General features: G+C 44.8%; 2 protein-coding genes across 2 annotated transcripts in view; both read right to left on the bottom strand.

Moving 5' to 3' along the window:
• The window catches only part of LOC136632018 (NACHT, LRR and PYD domains-containing protein 3-like), a 1,080,175-nt gene that overhangs the window by 652,257 nt on the left and 407,510 nt on the right, over nucleotides 1–20,408 (bottom strand). The window lies entirely within an intron of this gene.
• Nucleotides 1–20,408, bottom strand: part of LOC136632016 (NACHT, LRR and PYD domains-containing protein 12-like) — a 238,338-nt gene that overhangs the window by 169,839 nt on the left and 48,091 nt on the right. Inside the window, exons 4-6 of the mRNA XM_066606552.1 lie at nucleotides 14,055–14,226; nucleotides 9,031–9,096; nucleotides 4,246–5,941 (exon numbers count right to left, since the gene is read on the bottom strand). Coding sequence (XP_066462649.1) covers nucleotides 4,246–5,941; nucleotides 9,031–9,096; nucleotides 14,055–14,226 — 1,934 coding nt within the window. The remainder of the gene's footprint in view (nucleotides 1–4,245; nucleotides 5,942–9,030; nucleotides 9,097–14,054; nucleotides 14,227–20,408) is intronic.

Genomic DNA, 20,408 nt, shown 5'->3' with positions numbered 1-20,408 from the left:
CATTCTTGATATGGACAAGGGGTGGGATGGGGGTGGGGCTAAGTGCCCACCCTCTCAACACCTCTTGTCCATAGCCATCAATGGGGGGATGGGTCGGATCTGTGCTTAGCTCCGCCCACCCACTCCCATTGCACAGAATGAGCGGGGAGGAAGAGAGGCGAGCCTGCGATGGGGAGGGAGGGGAAATGGGAGATGGCCTGGTGAGGTCGGCGCATTTGCTGGGAGCACTCAGCTGTATACCAGTTAAGCGCTCCGAGAAGACGACAGTTGCATGCCGAAGATTGCGGTCCCACTCCTCTTCTGCATACCCTGATTGGAGCACTCAACTGTCTACCAGCTAAGCACTCTGAGAAGATAACCGCTGTACACAGAAGACAAGTGGTCCTGCTTGTCTTCTGTATACCCAGATCGGAGCGCTCAGCTATATACAAGCTCAGTGCTCAGAGAAGACAACAGCTGTATTCAGAAGATAGCTGTCCCACTTATCTTCGGCATACAGCGTGAGCCTTCATTTACACAGTAATGCAAAGTGAATGCTCAAAACTATCAATCAAACTGGCGTTTGAGCAAATTTTGAGCCATCATCTTGCCGTGTAAATGCACATAATTATTGCTCAAAAGAGGTCTTTTGAGCAATAATCGTTGTGTCTAAATGGGGTCTACTGCTGGACCCTCCACAGAGATGCTCCCGAACAGCTATACAAGAGACAGGCAAAGAAATCTAAGATGTAGTCTATGACCTGATTTTTTTTACAGGTATTAACCATAGGTCTATTACTATCGGTATACATTTTGTGATATAAGCAATTATTGCAGATTACAAAAAAAAATAGAGCCAATTTTGCATTGTGACTGTCATATTCGTGTTTAACACATAAAAATTGATAAGAAATTATTATTGCAGTAACATGACTTTTGTAAAAATTTGTTGACCAGTGTAATCTGCACAAGGATAAGGGACCTGCGATGACGTCACCGTCGTGTGATCGGGGCAGAGCATGTAACACACGCACAAACGGACAGCTGGTCTTTAGTATTGTGATGGTCTCCTTGTTTTTCCATGGTCTTTAACCTCTTCATTAAAATCATAAATTCAGACTAATGTTACATTTCATGTTAAATATCATATTTTTGATGTTTCTAACTTAAGGCTGATTTAGACACAATAATCATCGCTCAAAAAAATCGTTTGAGTGATTACTGAGTGATAATAGTTCTTTTTACAGCGCAAGTGTTACGTGTGCTGCTGGGATTTGTAGTTCTAAGCTTCCTAGCAGCACAGCCCTCACAGGGTTAATTGATTGAGCTGGCTGGGTGTGGTATTTCCTGTTAGCCAATCTCCTGGGTCTGTGCTCACATATAAACCCAGCTCCTGGTCAGTTCTGGCTGTGTCCCAGGGTGAGCAGTCATGTTACTTCTGTGTTCTGTAACTTGTTATCAGATATGTGTAATTTGTTCCCACTCTGAACTGTGTTTGCAAGTAGGTCTGGTTGCATCTCTCTGCTTCCCCTAGACAGTTTGGACACGTGTAGTCCTGGTCTGCAGCACATGCAGCTCCCCTTTCCTTCCCCTTTACAGGTGCAGCTTCCAAACATCTTATGTCTTACTCTGTGTGTCAGTTGGTGGATTCCTGACACAGTTTCCTATGTCAGCTTGTGTGGCTGACTGTCTATCTCCAATGTATGAGGACACATGGACTTGCTGTGAGTTTCTCTGTGCGCATGTGAGTTCTGGGTGGAGTCCATGTGGTTTCTACTATGTTGTAGTCTGCTGTTAGCCTGTGCCTGTAAGCAGGTATCCTGTGCTCTGCTCTGTTCCCGTTGCAGCTGGCTGTGTGATCTGTGCTCTGCCCTGTTCCCGTTGCAGCTGGCTGTGTGATCTGTGCTCTGCCCTGTTCCCGTTGCAGCTGGCTGTGTGATCTGTGCTCTGCCCTGTTCCCGTTGCAGCTGGCTGTGTGATCTGTGCTCTGCCCTGTTCTCGTTGCAGCTGGCTGTGTGATCTGTGCTCTGCCCTGTTCTCGTTGCAGCTGGCTGTGTGATCTGCGCTCTGCCCTGTTCCCGTTGCAGCTGGCTGTGTGATCTGCGGTCTGCCCTGTTCCCGTTGCAGCTGGCTGTGTGATCTGCGCTCTGCCCTGTTCCCGTTGCAGCTGGCTGTGTGATCTGCGCTCTGCCCTGTTCCAGTTGCAGCTGGCTGTGTGATCTGCGCTCTGCCCTGTTCCCGTTGCAGCTGGCTGTGTGATCTGTGCTTTGCCCTGTTCCCATTGCAGCTGGCTGTGTGATCTGTGCTCTGCCCTGTTCCCGTTGCAGCTGGCTGTGTGATCTGTGCTCTGCCCTGTTCCCGTTGCAGCTGGCTGTGTGATCTGTGCTCTGCCCTGTTCCCGTTGCTGCTGGCTGTGTGATCTGTGCCCTGCTCTGTTCCCGTTGCTGCTGGCTGTGTGATCTGTGCTCTGCCCTTTTCCCGTTGCTGCTGGCTGTGTGATCTTTGCTCTGCCTGTTGCCGTTGCTGCTGGCTGTGTGATCTGTGCTCTGCCCTGTTCCTGTTGCTGCTGGCTGTGTGATCTGTGCTCTGCCCTGTTCCCGTTGCAGCTGGCTGTGTGATCTGTGCTCTGCCCTGTTCCCGTTGCAGCTGGCTGTGTGATCTGTGCTCTGCCCTGCTGGACTCCTGGTTAGTGTAGGGACCAGCGGTATAACCAGGAGCCATTAAGTTGGCCCACTAGCTTCTATGTTTTGTACAAAACGTCAACTAATACCTGGTGTTTATATTCAGCTTACCTTCTGTTACTAGTTTTAGCATTTTGGCTGCTGTATGCTGTGTATTCTGGCTCTGTGTGTTCTGTTGTTCAGTCCCTGTCATGTGGCATGTGAATGCGTCCTGTTCTGGTCAGCTAGGGCCCAGATCCGAAGACCGCCAGGCCGCCCTTATTGGGGCGAAGTTCCCCGCTCAGGTAGAGCCATTGCATTTCCCCCATGTAGAATAGGGTCAGTTGCCTGAAACCCGTGTGACCCTGGTGCAACCTGTTTGCGTGCATCCCTTCCAGTCCCTCTTTGGGTACGATTGTGTGAGCCCTGTGCTTAGTGTGCCCACACGATTGTAACAGCAAGGTGATTGCTCAAACGTTAAGCGATCACCTTGCGTTCCGAGTGGAGGATTCAGAAGACAAGCGGGGTGGCTCCGATTCTCTTCTGCATACAGCTGTCCTCTGCTCAGAGTGCCCAGCTGTTATACAGCCCAGCGCTCTGAGCGAACGATGCAGAAGACAAGTGGGATGGCTCCGCTTCTCTTCTGCATACAGCTGTTCTCTGCTCGGAGCGCCCAGCTGTTATACAGCCCAGCGCTCTGAGCGAACGATGCAGAAGACAAGTGGGGTGGCTCCGCTTCTCTTCTGCATACAGATGTTCTCTGCTCGGAGCACCCAGCTGTTATACAGCCAAGCACTCCAATCGGGGTATGGAGAACAGAGCTGGACCACTCTGTTCTCCATATCCAGCCTGCGTTTAGGGAGCAGGATACAGCTGAAACAATAGTATCCACTGTATCCCGCTGTGAATTCCTGATAAGGCTCATTGTTATCTTTCAGCATGCTCAAAGACAACGATGTGCGACTGCTTAACGAAAACTGCACGATGTAAGTGCAGTTAGACACAACGATTATTGCTCAAAAGAAGGCTTTTGAGCAAATTTTAAGCGATAATCATTGTGTGTAAATGGGCCTTTAATCATGAACCTCTTCACATTATTTGCTGGACTTGAGCTGTGTTGATGTCAAAGATAACTGGAAAAATTGAGGGGTTCTCAATCTTTTGAATGGTAGTGTGAATATGGAAAAAGATGATCATTATCACCTGTTTGATAGAATTGGCTAATCATATCGCACCTGACTGTAATCCTACAACCCTTGACTTTGTACGAGTGTACCTAGAAGAGGAGCTGTAGATGCGGGTCTGCTCCCCATGTAAACAAGATGTACAGCCGACCAATCACAGTTCTGTTAACAATAATCTGTCCCCTAATAGAGTCTGCATCACCCCATATAAAGGCCGGCAGACGAGCCTAGATATTGTTGATCAGCGCTTTCTACTGAAGCAAATCGCTCCGTGTAAAAGGACCGTAACATTATCACAGAAATCTGACACCTTCTACTTTATAATAGGACCATAATACTAACAGGCATGACGTATAAATGTAATAAGTTTATAAGATGTTTGTCCTTAATACCAGAATAATAAGAAATAACTAGTATATTACCTCAGAATCTGCAGGTTATGGAACGCTGGTGCAAGTCTATTCAACCCTTCATCATCTAAGTGACATCCAGTAAGATAAAGTTCTTTTATATTTTTGCAGGTTTTCAGAATGAATGCCAACACTGTGCAGTCCAGAGCCGACATGTGAACACCAAAAAGGTCAACTTTTATGTGTGATTTTACTGATTGCAACACCAGAGCCTTATTCCGGGTCTCAAACAGATAGTAGAAAGTCCTAAGTAGATGTTTCTTGTCATTACTTGCCCTCTGTTCTTCTAGAATTAAGTCCTTCATCCAAGTGATAACATGGTTTGAAGCCTGAGCTGCTTGTGTGCCCAGATATTCCTTTAGTATTGAGCTGGTGGCGCCGTCTGATAGACCACACAGGAAACGGAGGAATATCTCACCCCGTCTATCAGAATGGGATTTGGCGGCTTCTAGTGATTTCTGTAACATCTCAGGAGAATAATCAATATAATGCACCAAGGCAGAGAGGAATTCCTGAAGAGTGAGATGTAAGAAGGAATAGGTCCCAGGCGCTTCCGATTCCATCAGAAAACTTGATAAGAGCTTTGACTGATTGTCTACATGGAAACGATACAGATCTCTCTCATCAAAAACAACCCTGTGATTCATGACTCCACGTTCGGCCATCCATCCGATGGACTGCAGGATCTTCTTAGCATCACTTTTGTGCAGGCTGTGATTGGACAGGATGTTGGCCACAAATATCACAAAGAGTTGTGTCACCGTTTTGGGTAATAATGACGCCGGCTGACCACTGCTTGTTGTCTGGAAGCTCTTGGATAATACAGTACAGATGATCCAGCAGTAGGACGGGAGGTAACAGAATGTGTACAACGTGTCATTCTCCTTCACGTAATTAAAAGCCTTTTCTGCCAGTTCCGGGTCGGAAAAGAAGTTTTTAAAGTACGTATTTCGCTCTTCTGGAAGAAACCCAATGATCTCCACTATTCGCTGGAATATGTCACAATCAATTGATGCCAGTCTGGTCGGACGACTGGTCATTAGAACAGAACAACCATCAAGAAGAGACTTTCTCACCAGACTGACAACAATCTGACCACAATGTTCGGGCTGTTTAGGATTAGAGCACAAGTGACTTGATGTAAAATCCATGTTATGATTGCTTTCATCTAATCCATCAAATATGAAGAGAAGTTTCTCTGGATCTTGTAAGATCTTCCCAAGCTGCTTTCTCAGATATGGGTACTGATGAAGGATCATTGTCTCCAGACTAACTCCAGTCTCATTCAGTCTGTTGAGTTCTCGGAATTTAAAGAAAAAGACAAAAGAGAATCTCTGATAGAGATCCCCCTTCACCCAGTCATAGACAAACTTCTGCATCAGTGTGGTCTTCCCTACACCGGGCACTCCGCTCACCATTACCACATGTGGCACAAGTTTGGATGTGTGGCACCAGCGGAACATCTTGTTTGGGGAAATATGTTGTAATTCATTTTGGGTTTTCTTTAAATATTCCTCATGTTTTACCCCAGTCTCTATGAGCTCATTCTCAGAGCGTTCCCTAAAGCGGTCAGTGGGTACAACGATGAGGTTCACATAACGTGTACAGAATAGAAATCTTTGCTCTTGCTGGTCACATCTTGGAGGTTTGTTCTCTAGAAGTTTCTCAGTTTTTTCATGTAAATGTTTCTTGTGACGGTCCCGAATGTCTATAAATAATAGAAAAATTAGGGTGAAAACGAGAAGCTGAAACAAAGCTAAATATTTTATTAATAAAATGGTGGACATAGTTAAAAAATTTGATACATTTTATGAATTCTCTTGACAACAAGCAACATATGTATAAGGCCTCGTTCACACACACGACAAAGTTGCGCAATTTTGTCACATTGCTACAAAATCACATGTATGTGAAGCCCATGCGAAACCGCAGAGATATCGCACGGACTAGCGATGTGATATCGCTGCGATTTTATCGCGGCGATGCCATGTCACCCATGTGAGTGAGGCCTAAAAGCATCTAAAATGGATAATACTGACAAAATCAAAGACAGTGCTCCATAGTACAATGATTACTTAAAGGGGTTTTCCAACTACAGTCAAACCTCTACCAATGTTGGTAATCCGTCTGAAAGCAGTCGGCTTTACCTGAAACCGTTGCTACTAGAGGTAATTATTTCCATAGCAGTCAATATAAATCCAATTAATTCATTCAAAACATTCCAAAAAACACACAAAACCACATTTTAGTATAGCCATCCCTCGAAAATAAGCCCTAGCTACACTACATGAAAAAAAAAATCACCTAGCAGGCAGCGTTTGGGTCTCTCACGCTGGTGTGCGGTGCTCCAGCAGTCTTCTGTGTAGTCCTCAGCACTGAGAGATCATTTCCTGCCTGTAACGGGGCTTGATAACACCACCTAAAGCAAGATATTGATGTGATTGGTTCAGGAACACGGCCTCAGCCAATCAGAGCCAGTGCTCGATTACCCAATCACAGCCCTGTTACCAGAAGGTGTATGGAGTCGGCTTATGAGCCTAGTCTGCTGCATAACCCACAGGTGTCGGCTGTTAGTAACAGCTGACAGCTACCAACAATGGCCACGATTGCAGCTCGTTTGAATCGCAGTCATTTGGCTATTTAGATACGAGGGTCAATGCTAACAATACAGTAAGTGGGGAGGAAATCCATTCCATCGCCGCATCAGCCTCCCTGCGCGGTGGTCGCCGTGTCTGGTTTCAGGGCTGTGAAGTCTTTAAGCCAAACCTCCAACACCTCAGTTTTCTCATACTTAGACTCCCAACTCTTTCCTATATATCTTAACCCTTTGCAATACAATTTTGGATTCAGGGTTTTCTAGGGGTCTCTCTCTTTCTGCCATTATACAATAGCGCTGTCTGCTGGCTAGAGCCAGTACTGCGGTATGGGACATGCAGCAAAGGCCCCCGACAACAAAGCGGCCAGTAATATAAGAAGGAATACCCAGACGGATGTCTTCCGACATCAGAGCTGTACAGCCTTTAATCAGAATGTCTTCAGACGTCAGACAGTGGATTGGAAAGGGTCAATACTGTCTTCCTGTTCTCTCTAGCAATTCGGACATGTCCACTGCCCAGCGCTTCCTTCCTCTGGTCTGCAGAGTCGGGGCTTCACAACTGAGCATGTGCAGATACTGCAGCACAGATTCATCTCCACATTGAAGAAGCAACATGAGGAAACTTAGTCTAATGGAGAGGGAAGGCAATAACTGATATGTTTGTGCTGTTTCCATATCCTAGTTATCTATGTTTTTGATAAATAGGGGCTTAGATGAATAGAACATATATGTGTAGGACATTTCAAATCTTTCCTAAATTCCTATGAAATATGCAACAAATTCTGCATTGAATTAATTAAAACATATGTCTAGACCTCAGCACATCGCTGGACCAAACAAACCCTTGTATTAACTTTACACATCAGGCCGGTATCAGTCAAGCATATAGAGATATGTCTGTACTATGGATCCGTAATCAGACGTCTTCCAGATGACATCACTATCGGGTGTCATCAGTATTTGCCTCTGTATATTTGTTTATGATATATCGTTAGTTCCACAAAATCCAGCAAGAACCTGAATGATAATCATCCGTGTAAACGGGTCCGAACCCACGCTACTGATTATCTTGGGTGCAGCCACACTGACTCCAATCTCAGAAAACATGAATGGTTTAAAGTTCAGAGGAAATACTATAATTGACGATTCCCCAGCACAATCCACTTACTGGGTAACGCCAGTTATATAGTTGTGCTCAGAGAAACCAGTCGCTTCTTACCGTCCACACGGCAGGGTCACAGGACAAAACAAACCCATAAAACTCTTCCCATTCCTATTGGAAATATTTAGAGATGAGCGAGTATACTTGCTAAAGGCAATTACTCGAGCGAGCATTGCCTTTAGCGAGTACCTGCCCGCTCGAGACGAAAGGTTCAGGTGCCGACGCGGGGGAGCGGTGAGTAGCGGCAGTCAGCGAGAGAGCGGCAGAGCGAGATCTCCCCTCCATTCCACCCCGCTCTCCCCCGCAGCTCCCTGCCCGCCGCCGGCACCCGAACCTTTTGTCTCGAGCGGGCAGGTACTCGCTAAAGGCAATGCTCGCTCATCTCTAGAAATATTACCAAAATATGCATTATGGTTGAAAATTGTGTGATCCTGCAAGTAGTGCGCTCGCCCCTGTCACATGGGCAGGAGGAAGGTCATGGGGGTGCCGCTGGGACATGTAAAACCTGCAGTAACAACCAAAGATCATGTCAGATTCCAGGAGGCTGCATCTACTATACAGGACTGCCCAATATATTTCTCTGTCTCCTCGCAGCCAGATGCATCTGACCTAATCAGTAAGACCTAATCTCTTATTTGTATCCCTCTTATTTTTCATAGCTGTCTTGTATATACTGTGTGCTTCTTTTACTTAGTATAATGTATATGTTTATAAGCACTGCTGTTTATATGCTAATGTTAATAACCTTTATTAAGTCAGTCGTGTTGCTCTATAAACAACCCATGGACCCTGATAAGTGTGGTAACTCTGCCGGCTGGTGAGTCGGGAGGGTCTGTAGCCAGTAGCAGACTAGAATGTAGGTGGCTGACCTGCCTTGCAGGAAAACAGTCAGTGATGGCAGTGAGTATTTTTGGGGTGCGACTTATGCTCCATCTTCCAAGAAGTGAAGAATCAAAGAAGTTGGAAATAAGTCAACCCTGTGGTAAGGCCCCGCGTCATGTGTGATGACCCCAGTATACGTGACATAATGTACACCTACCTTTCAGTTTTGGGGTAAGTTGATGCCCGTATTTATCTAGTACAATTTGCTCCACCAGAGTGTTACCTATAAGAAATGACAGATATGAAGGACTCTCTACTGAACAGACATCACAGCGCTGGATGTGCAGTTGTAAATATTAATACAAAGCACGGAGGATGTACGTACAATAACGGGTTCACAAACATTAAATATATATAACACCACAGGAACGATAAACATCTACTAAATGACTAGCAGATTTACACTGAAGGAGAGGACCTTGCCCACAAGAGCTTAAAGTCTACATGGGAGAGGGGAGGAGACAGTAGATGAGGTAGAAGGGGCTTATATTTTGGTGGCAGTGTCGTTACTGTAGATTGTAGGCTTTTCTGAAGAGGAACATTTTCAGGAGGGGCTTTGGATGCATGAAAACAGACTGTATATCCCTGATCCTGTTCGACTGGAAGTTCTTAAACTTGTCCATGATTCAAAACTTGCAGGCCATCTTGGAGTCGCAAAAACTCTTGAACTATTGCTTCATTCATTTTGGTGGCCTAATTGTAAGTGTGATTTGAAAAAAAATATGTTCTCTCTTGTGTAATGTGTGCACGAAACTGTAGCGTCTTACCGGCACTGCGTAGTAGCCGCAGGCGTAGTAGCCGTGTGGGACAGAAGAATAGTCAGGAGAAAGCCGGAGGTCGGCACCAGGTAGTCACGTTTGCAGTACAAATGGATGAGGCAGAAAGTGTAGTCATATGGAAAGCCAGGAGTCATTATTGGGAAGCCTCGGTTGCAGTACAAACGGATGAGGCAGAAAGTGTAGTCTGTAGGAGATCCAGGAGTCGAAAGCAGGTAGTCACAGCTTACAGGAGAGAAGCAGGTTAGGAGGTGCTGCTTGATAAAGACAGCGAAGCACAATAATTATGTGCTGGTGCAGTGGCAAGGTCAGGCTTTTATAATGAGTTTAATCAGAAAACAGAGGCAGAATCAGGATGAAGAGGCAGAGACTAGATTACTGGGCTCAAAGAACTATCCATAGGGCTGATGGCTTAATAAGAATGGCTACTGCTTGGCATGCAAGAAGTTCCCGGTTCAAGTCCTGACAGAAACTACACACCATAATCTTCACTTCAACTACTTTCAGTTCCATCCAGGCCTGGGGGATCAATATCAATGGATTTTATTGTCAATCTCCCCACTTGTAAAGCCTGTCAACTTTATTATGGTGGACTGACTAACAAAAATGGCCTATATCATTCTCACAACTGAACAAACTGAGGAATTAATGATCCAGGAGATATTTAGGCTGCATGGAATTCCTGATAATGTAGTTTGTGATAGAAGGGGTTCAGTTTACATCAAGATTTTAGAAAAGCTTTTATTCAGCCTTAGGCCTCTTCCATATGGGCGATGTGTTTTTACACTGGCCGTGCCACGTCCGAAAAATAAATGAACGTCAAGAAGCCGCGATCAAGTCGCAGCCAGAATTTGCGTTTGCTTTCCCGTTCACAAGGACAGCTGTGGAGTTTATATGTAGCAGCCTGGAATTCCCTCAGTCGGCATAGATCATCGTAGTGGCTTCTAATAGTTAAATAGAACCAGCTGTCATGTTTTTGCAGCATTAGACTCCGTTAACCCCTTAGTGACCAAGCCTCAATAACCAGGACAAATTTTGGAAATCTGACATGTGTCACTTTAACATAGAATAACTCTCTAAATGTTTTGCATATCCAAGTGATTCTGACATTTTTTTGCCACATATTGTACTCCATTGAGGTGGTAAAAATAGACTGATAGAATTTGTGTATATTTATAAAAAGCGCCAGATATTGGAAACTTTTGAAAAAAAGTGTCTTTTTTGTGAAATTTTCAGATGTAATACCTCAAATACGTGCAAACATACTGTACAAAATTTTGATGAGATATATGTCCATCTGTTTACTTTACTCTGAAAGCACATTGGAACAACTTCAGGTTTTTTTAACCATTTAGAAGATTTAACACTGATTATTAACACTTTGAGGAACACTTTGTTTTCCTACACCAAGCTAAGGGCTCTGAGCTCCGGCCCCCTCTCTGCCTCCTCTCCACCCCCCTGCACTATTTTCAATGAGGAGAGGCGGGACGGGGCGGAACTAATTCCCGGAACTTAGTCCCACACCCGTCCCGCCTCCTCTCATTGAAAATAGTGCAGAGGGGCGGAGAGGGGGTGTAGAGGAGGCAGAGAGGGGGCGGGAGCTCAGAACACTGCTCCTGGCACTTCCAGCCTCCTTTCCCTGCAGAGAGAGACGCCGTATATCGGCCAGCGTGAATACCCGGCGATATACGGTCGTCTGAATGCGCCCTAAGATTGCAAAGGCACATATGTGTCAGAATGATGGACACCCCCACAAATGACCCCATTTTAAGAAATACACATCTTAATGTATTTACTGAGGGGGGTCAGGAGTGTTTTTTACCCCTGTTCTGAAAACTAGAACCCTTAATGTATTCATCTAGGGGTGTATTGCGTATTTTGCCCCACTGTTTTTGAATGAATCTAAGCAAAGTGAAAGGAAAAAAATACGATTTTCATTTTTTTGGCAGTTGTGTCATTTTAAAACCATTTTTTTTTGTACAGCACACATATGAATGAAAACTTTTACCCCAAATTGAAGCCCCCCATTTGTCCCGTGTTCAGAAATATACCAATTGTGGCCCTAACCTTCTGTCTGGCTGCACAATGGGACCCAAACCGAAAGGAGCATTAAACTTCAACTGTGTTTAATTTTTATGTAATCACCATTATCTATTAGTACTCAGGAGCAAAGAGACTTTAAATTTCCGAGCCTTCCCCAGGTTCTGGGGTGGGCGCCACATTGCCAATGGGCGCAAGCGCCCAAAATGGGGGAAGATCTGAGATAAAGATCCCATCAGGGGACATTGTCGGTGGCGTTAGGCAAGTAATTTAACCTCCCCTCACAGATCGGATCCATGATGGGAAGTGAAACTTTAACTTTTTTTTACTTTTACATGATCACTGTTTTCTTTTGGGGGTCTATTGACGTGCAGCGTGCGCATGCGCAGATAGCGCTGTCGGGACCAGAAGGCCAGAACACCATGAGACCTCGCAGAGGACGGGTGTGAGTACTTTTAGCTGCCCCGATGGATCCGATCCATCAGGGCAGCTGAATCTTTAACTCTTTTTTAATCTTTTAATTGACTACATATGAAGTGGAATTCCTTTGTGGAACCACGGCTTACTCAATTAGGAATGATCACACCCTTCCAGATTGATTGATTAAAGGTATGGACAAGTGCGCACTTGTCTTGAAATTATTCAATCTGACACCAGTTCAGAAAAAGTAACTTCCTGTTTATTTGTCGGCGCGTGGCATGTTTTATAATGTATAACATAACAGCCCTTTTGGGGCAGGCAAAGGTTACATAAATACAACGTATTGTTTGATTATTGGATAAGCGTAATCCTTCATCCGGTCATCTGGTATTGCCGTCACGTGGTAGCAGACAGGGCGGATACTATTTCGTATCCCACGTGTATCATGGCCGAAATGATTGGTTGTGACATCACGAGTTAGTAATAGCATAGACCTCCCATGTTATTCGCGTCTGTTTCCAGTAAATTGCTGGGGGGATTTTTTCGGTATTGAGAAAGCGGTAGTTTGCCTCAGATGCGGTTATTTGTCTAATTCCTACTTCTCCTAATAACTGATGCAGCTGGACAAACATATTTATGTATATATGTTTGCTTGCTAAATTTCATCTTTGTCAGCAGAGTTATAAAAAACAGATATTTTCATATAAACATTGCCCAATATAAGTATTGCATAATTGTACGTACATTTCTATAGTCAAATCATCAGAACAGAAGCAAGCATTTTTAAATTGACAAGGCCCACTAACCCAAACATATAGTTATACATATTGGGGTTCCACCACACATATGATCACCGGCATTCGCTAAAGGGAATAGACCAGGGGTGCGGTAGGTGTGAAGTTCCGCGGCCTGGGCTGACAGCTCCAGGTTGTTGGCTACCTCCAGTAACCATCAGAATGGAGCTGTCCCATCCAGAGCTTGCATGGTTTAATCCCCGCAGGGAGCATGTTTTTACATCCCTGGGGATTAAACCCAAGAAAGCTAGGATGTAAAAAAGCAATGGGCTGGTCACTAAGGCGTTACATTCCCTCACCCTCCCTTTTTGGCAGCTCCCATAGAAACCTATAGAAGGAGCAAGCGTATATTAGATGAAAGATAGGGCAAGACTGCGTATAAAATCGACCGCCCATGTCCCATTTTTGCCGGCGCAATATTCTTACGTGGCTAAAAATTGGCCATCTGAAAGAATATTTTTTAACGTGGTTAATTTAGCCGTGTAAGAATGTCCATGTGAATAAGGCCTTAGGGATTGCTTTAAATTTGTCTTCTGCCTTCCATCCTCAGTCCGACCAGACTCGTGAGCAACACCTCCGCTGTTATATCTCCTACCTCCAGCATGATTGGGTGGACTACCTATCAACAGCAGAATTCACCTACAACAACTACAAACATAACTCTACATCTCAAAGTCCACTTTATGCTAACTTTGGCTTACATCCCGCACTTATTCCTGACTTTCCTTTTAATACTCCTATTCCTACTGTTACTTACAGACTAATAACATTGCAGGAAACCCAGAAGAATCTTTTGGAGATGCTACAAGAAGCCCAAGAAAACCATAAAAAGGCAGCGGATAAACATGGCTAAGCTCCTTCTACTTTTCAGGTTGGTGACAAGGTTTGGTTGTCTACTAAAAATCTAAAAATACATGTACGATCTCCAAAGCGGGGTCAGAAATTCATAGGAACTTCTCAGATTATTGCAAAAATAAGCCAAGTTGTTTAACACTCCCTAACAGACTGGAAATCCATCCTGTGATCCATTTATCGCTACTCAAACTATTCAAGGAGAACACTATTCCTGGAAGAAGTCGGCCACCTTCTCTACCAGTAAATGTCCAAGGTGAAGAAGAATATATTGACTGACATCTCATACACAATGTTACCTCTATAGCAGAACTCCTCCAGTACAGCTTCCAGGCCACGGGAACCATGACGCCTCCGCAGAGCATGAAGACTAACCCACAGCGCTATCACAGCTTCTCTTCCACCTTTGTAAATGTCCTTCAGTAAATTCTGGGCCAAGTCTCTTCTATTGTGTTCTAGACTCAGGTATTTCTAGAGCATAAGAAGGATCACAAATGAAGGTCATTATACAGAGATCAATGATACAAAGGGTTAATACACATTAATATCATGTCAGTCCTTCTTATAATGTCCCCGTCTGGAGAAAAATAAATAGTTGTGGAGAAAACCCTTCCTGAATCTACAAGCAAGCAGATTATTTCACAGAGGTAATCACCCCCTAATATACAATGCATCCAGAAGCTCCTCACACCCTCTCACCTTGTTACATGTTGTTAGGTCCTCTCCTTGTGTTCCCCATCATTCTGCACTCAGTACCCATGGTGACAAAATGACAACAGAATGGGAAACGTCTTTGTAATTTTTCTTTTTGTATATGATGAACTCCGATCTACATTGGTATCAGTATTCTCACCCCCGGGGATTGCAGGGGAGCTCTGGCCTCTCTTCAGCCAATCAGAAGCTTTAGGGGGGGGGGAACAAAGTGTGACTGTCACTCGACAGGTCTCCACCTATTTTTCTGGTGGTGACAGGGTACAACAGTACTCTAATACTATCCTGTGTGATACTGTCTGCTGAGCTGTGTATCTAATCCTATCTTGTGTGTTACAGTCTGCTTAGCTGTGTAGTTAATCCTATTTCGTGTGATACCATCTGCTGAGCTGTGCATGTAATCCTACCCTGTGTGCTACTGACTGCTGAACTGTGTATCTAATCCTCTCCTGTGTGATACCGACTGCTAAACTGTGTATCTAATCCTATCCTATTTGATGTTGTGTATCTAATCCTCTCCTGTGTGATACGGACCCTGAGCTGTGTATCTAATCCTCTCCTCTGTGATACTGTCTTCTGAGCTGTGTATCTAATCCTCTCCTGTGTGATATGGTCTGCTGAGCTGTGTATCTAATCCTCTCCTGTGTGATATGGTCTGCTGAGTTGTGTATCTAATCCTCTCCTGTGTGTTATGGCCTGCTGAGCTGTGTATCTAATCCTCTCCTGTGTGATACTGTCTGCTAAGCTGTGTATCTAATCCTCTCCTGTGTGATATGGTCTGCTGAGCTGTGTATCTAATCCTCTCCTGTGTGATACTGTCTGCTGAGCTGTGTATCTAATCCTCTCCTGTGTGATATGGTCTGCTGAGCTGTGTATCTAATCCTCTCCTGTGTGATACTGTCTGCTGAGCTGTGTATCTAATCCTCTCCTGTGTGATATGGTCTGCTGAGCTGTGTATCTAATCCTATCCTGTGTGATACTGTCTGTTGTATCTAATCCTATCCTGTGTGATACTGTCTGTTGTATCCAATCCTATCCTATGTGATACGGTCTGCTCAACTGTGTATCTAATCCTATCCTGTGTGATACCCTCTGCTTGCACCTTGTATCCACTATGTGTGGGAGTATACACCAAGCATCCAGCCCCCTCATTATCAAGAGGCAGTGTGAGTGCTTGTCTCATCGGTGTCCTCCACAGGTGTTATTGGCTCCTCCATTTGGTAGTCAGCTACCTGCATGGTGAGAGGATGCATCTATATGCACTCCTCAGTCAGTAAGTAACGGACATTTTCTGTGATTGTTCTTTTTGTATATGATGAATTCCCATCTAGCATTGGTATCAGTATTCACACCCCCGGGGACTGCAGGGAAGCTCTGGCCTCTCTTCAGCCAATCAGAAGCTTTGGGGGGGGGGGGGGGGGGGGGGGTGGAGACCAAGTGTGACTGTCACTTGACAGGTCTCCACCTATTTTTCTGGTGGTGATAAGGTACAACAGTACTCTAATACTATCCTGTGTGATATGTGATACTGTCTGCTGAGCTGTGTATCTAAATCCTATCTTGTGTGATACTGTCTGCTGAGCTGTGTATCTAATCCTATCTTGTGTGATACCGTCTGCTCAGCTGTGTATCTAATCCTCTCCTGTGTGATACGGACCCTGAGCTGTGTATCTAATCCTATCCTGTGCGATACCGTCTGTTGTATCCAATCCTATCCTGTGCGATACCGTCTGTTGTATCCAATCCTATCCTGTGCGATACCGTCTGTTGTATCCAATACTATCCTGTGCGACACCGTCTGTTGTATCCAATACTATCCTGTGCGACACCGTCTGTTGTATCCAATACTATCCTGTGCGACACCGTCTGTTGTATCCAATCCTATCCTGTGCGACACCGTCTGTTGTATCCAATCCTATCCTGTGCGACACTGTCTGCTGAGGCGTGTATCTAATCTTATCCAGTGTGTTACAGTCTGCTGATCTGTGCAGCTAACCATATTTCGTGTGATACCATCTGCTGAGCTGTGCATGTAATCCTACCCTGTGTGATACTGACTTCTGAACCGTGTATCTAATCCTCTCCTGTGTGATACCGACTGCTAAGCTGTGTATCTAATCCTATCCTATTTGCTGTGAATCTAATTCTCTCCTGTGTGATACTGTCTTGTGAGCTGTGTATCTAATCCTCTCCTGTGTAATATGGTCTGCTGAGCTGTGTATCTAATCCTCTCCTGTGTGATACTGTCTGCTGAGCTGTTTTTTTTTATTAATCTTATGCTGTGTGATGCTGTCTGCTGAGATGTGTATCTAACCCTACCCTGGGTGATACTGTCTGTTGTATCCAATCCTATCCTATGTGATACGGTCGGCTCAACTGTGTATCTAATCCTATCCTGTGTGATACTGCCTGCTGAGCGGTGCATCTAATCCTATCTTGTGTGATACAGTCTGCTTAACTGTGTATTTAATCCTATCCCATGTGATACTGTATGCAGAGCTCTGTATCTAATGCTTTCCTGTGTGATACTGTCTGCTGAGCTGTGTTCTAATCCAATCATGTGTGATACGTAGAAATGAGCGAGCATACTCGTCCGAGCTTGATGCTCGTTCGAGTATTAGGGTGCTCGAGATGCTCGTTACTCGAGACGAGCACCACGCGATACTCGTCTCGATTAAACGAGCACTGACCATTGAATTCAATGGAGCCGGCAATACAGCCGACTCCATTGAAAGCAATGGGCTGCCGGCGTACGCGGGATGAATTGTCGGGAAGGACTTAAATATATAAGCCCTTCCCTGCAATTCATCTAGAAATGTGTAAAAATAAAAAATATATATATACTCACCTGGTCCCGGCAAAACGATGTTAGCCCATTGAATTCAATGGAGCCGCAATACAGCCGACTCCATTGAAAGCAATGGGCTGCCGGCGATCGCGGGATGAATTGTCGGGAAAGGGTTAAATATATAAGCCCTTCCCTGCAATTCATCCAGAAATGTGTAAAAATAAAAAAATATATATATACTCACCTGGTGCCGGCAGACGGAGTTCAGCGCGGTAGGCTGCAGTTCTCCTGAACTGCTCTGAACAGCTGTGATTAGTATCCAGCAGCCGGGGATTTAAAATCCCCGCCTGCTGAATAAGATGCCTCTGATTGGTCACAGCCTGACCAATCAGAGGCCAGCCCTCACTCACACCCATTCATGAATTCATGAATGGGTGAGTGAGGGCTGCCTCTGATTGGCTCAGGGGCACAGCTTGACCAATCAGAGGCCAGCCCTCACTCACACCCATTCATGAATTCATGAATGGGTGAGTGAGGGCTGCCTCTGATTGGCTCAGGGGCAGCTCTCCTGCCCCTGAGCCAATCAGAGGCAGCCCTCACTCACCCATTCATGAATTCATGAATGGGTGTGAGTGAGGGCTGGCCTCTGATTGGTCAGGCTGTGACCAATCAGAAGCATCTTATTCAGCAGGCGGGGATTTTAAATCCCCGCCTGCTGGATACTACTCACAGCTGTTCAGAGCAGTTCAGGAGAACTGCAGCCTGCCGGCGCTGAACTCCGTCTGCCGGCACCAGGTGAGTATATATATATTTTTTATTTTTACACATTTCTGGATGAATTGCAGGGAAGGGCTTATATATTTAACCCTTTCCCGACAATTCATCCCGCGATCGCCGGCAGCCCATTGCTTTCAATGGAGTCGGCTGTATTGACGGCTCCATTGAATTCAATGGGCTAACATCGTTCTTCTCTGCCACAGCTGTTACAGCTGTGGCAGAGGAGAACGATCGTTATGCTGACAGTGCGGGGGTCTCACTCTTGCCGCTATTGTGGCTTAATAGTGGGACCTGGGAACTTGAGATACAGCCCAAAATGTAGCTCCTAGCCTGCCCTATTCGTTTCTGTGTCGTTTCCATCACTTTCTTGTGTTTTGCAGATTTTCACAAATGAAAACCTTAGCGAGCATCGGCGATATACAAAAATGCTCGAGTCACCCATTGACTTCAATGGGGTTCGTTACTCGAAACGAACTCTCGAGCATCACTGAAAGTTCGACTCGAGTAACGAGCACCCGAGCATTTTGGTGCTCGCTCATCTCTAGTGATACGGTCTACTCAAATGTGTATCTAATCCTATCCTGTGTGATACTGTCTGCTTAGGCGTGTATCTAATCCTATCCTATTTGATGCTGTGCATCTGATTCTCTCCTGTGTAATATGGTCTGCTGAGCTGTGTATCTAATCCTATCCTGTGTGATACTGTCTGCTGAGCTGTGTATCTAATCCTCTCCTGTGTGATACTGTCTGCTGAGCAGTTTTTTTTATTAATCTTATGCTGTGTGATGCTGTCTGCTGAGATGTGTATCTAACCCCACCCTGGGTGATACTGTCTGTTGTATCCAATCCTATTGTATGTGATACGGTCGGCTCAACTGTGTATCTAATCCTATCCTGTGTGATACTGCCTGCTGAGCTATGTATCCAATCCTATCTTGTGTGATACAGTCTGCTGAGCTGTGTATCCAATCCTATCTTGTGTGATACAGTCCGCTGAGCTGTGTATCCAATCCTATCTTGTGTGATACTGTCTGCTTAACTGTGTATCCAATCCTATCTTGTGTGATACTGTCTGCTTAACTGTGTATCCAATCCTATCTTGTGTGATACTGTCTGCTTAACTGTGTATTTAATCCTATCCCATGTGATACTGTATGCAGAGCTCTGTATCTAATGCTTTCCTGTGTGATACTGTCTGCTGAGCTGTGTTCTAATCCAATCATGTGTGATACGGTCTACTCAAATGTGTATCTAATCCTATCCTGTGTGATACTGTCTGCTGAGACGTGTATCTAATCCTATCCTATTTGATGCTGTGCATCTGATTCTCTCCTGTGTGATACGGTCTGCTAAGCTGTGTATCTAATCCTATCCTGTGTGATACTATCTGTTGTATCCAATCCTATCCTATGTGATACAGTCTGCTCAAAAGTGTATCTAATCCTATCCTGTTTGATACCGTCTGCTGAGCTATGTATCTAAGCCTATCCTGTGTGATACCGTCTGCTCAACTGTGTATCTAATTCTATCCTGTGTGATACTGTCTGCTGAGCTGTCCATCTAATCCTATATTGTGTGAAACCATATGCTAAGCTCTGTATCTAATCCTATCCTGTTTGATACTGTCTGCTGAGACGTTCCTCTATTTCTATCCCATGTGATACTGTATGCTGAGCTCTGTATCTAATCCTATCCTGTGTGATACTGTATGTTGTATCTAATCCTATCCTGTGTGATACTGTCTGCTGAGCTGTGTATCTAATCCTATCCTGTGTGATACTGTCTGCTGAGATGTGTAGCTAATCCTATCCTGTGTCATACGGTCTGCTCAACTGTGTATCTAATCCTATCCTGTGTTAAACTGTCTGCTGAGCCGTGTATCTAATCCTATCCTGTGTGATATGATTTGTCATATCTAATCCTTTCCAGTGTGATACGGTCTGCTGAGCAGTGTATCTAATCCTATCATGTGTGATACTGTCTGCTAAGCCATGTATCTAATCCTATGCTGTGTCATACTGTCTGCTGAGCTGTGTATCTAATCCTACCCTGTGTGATACGATTTGTCATATCTAATCCTTTCCAGTGTGATATGGTCTGCTGAGCAGTGTATCTAATCCTATCCTGTGTGATACTGTCTGCTAATCCATGTATCTAATCCTATCCTGTGTCATACTGTCTGCTGAGCTGTGTATCTAATCCTACCCTGTGTGATATGATTTGTCATATCTAATCATTTCCAGTGTGATACGGTCTGCTGAGCAGTGTATCTAATCCTATCCTGTGTGATACTGTCTGCTAAGCCATGCATCTAATCCTATCCTGTGTCATACTGTCTGCTGAGCTGTGTATCTAATCCTATCCTGTGTGATACAGT

The sequence above is a fragment of the Eleutherodactylus coqui genome, chromosome 6 (assembly GCF_035609145.1).
Source record: "Eleutherodactylus coqui strain aEleCoq1 chromosome 6, aEleCoq1.hap1, whole genome shotgun sequence".
Lineage (NCBI taxonomy): Eukaryota > Metazoa > Chordata > Amphibia > Anura > Eleutherodactylidae > Eleutherodactylus > Eleutherodactylus coqui.
Note: the sequence above shows the minus strand (reverse complement) of the source record. Positions and strands in the feature narration are given on the sequence as shown.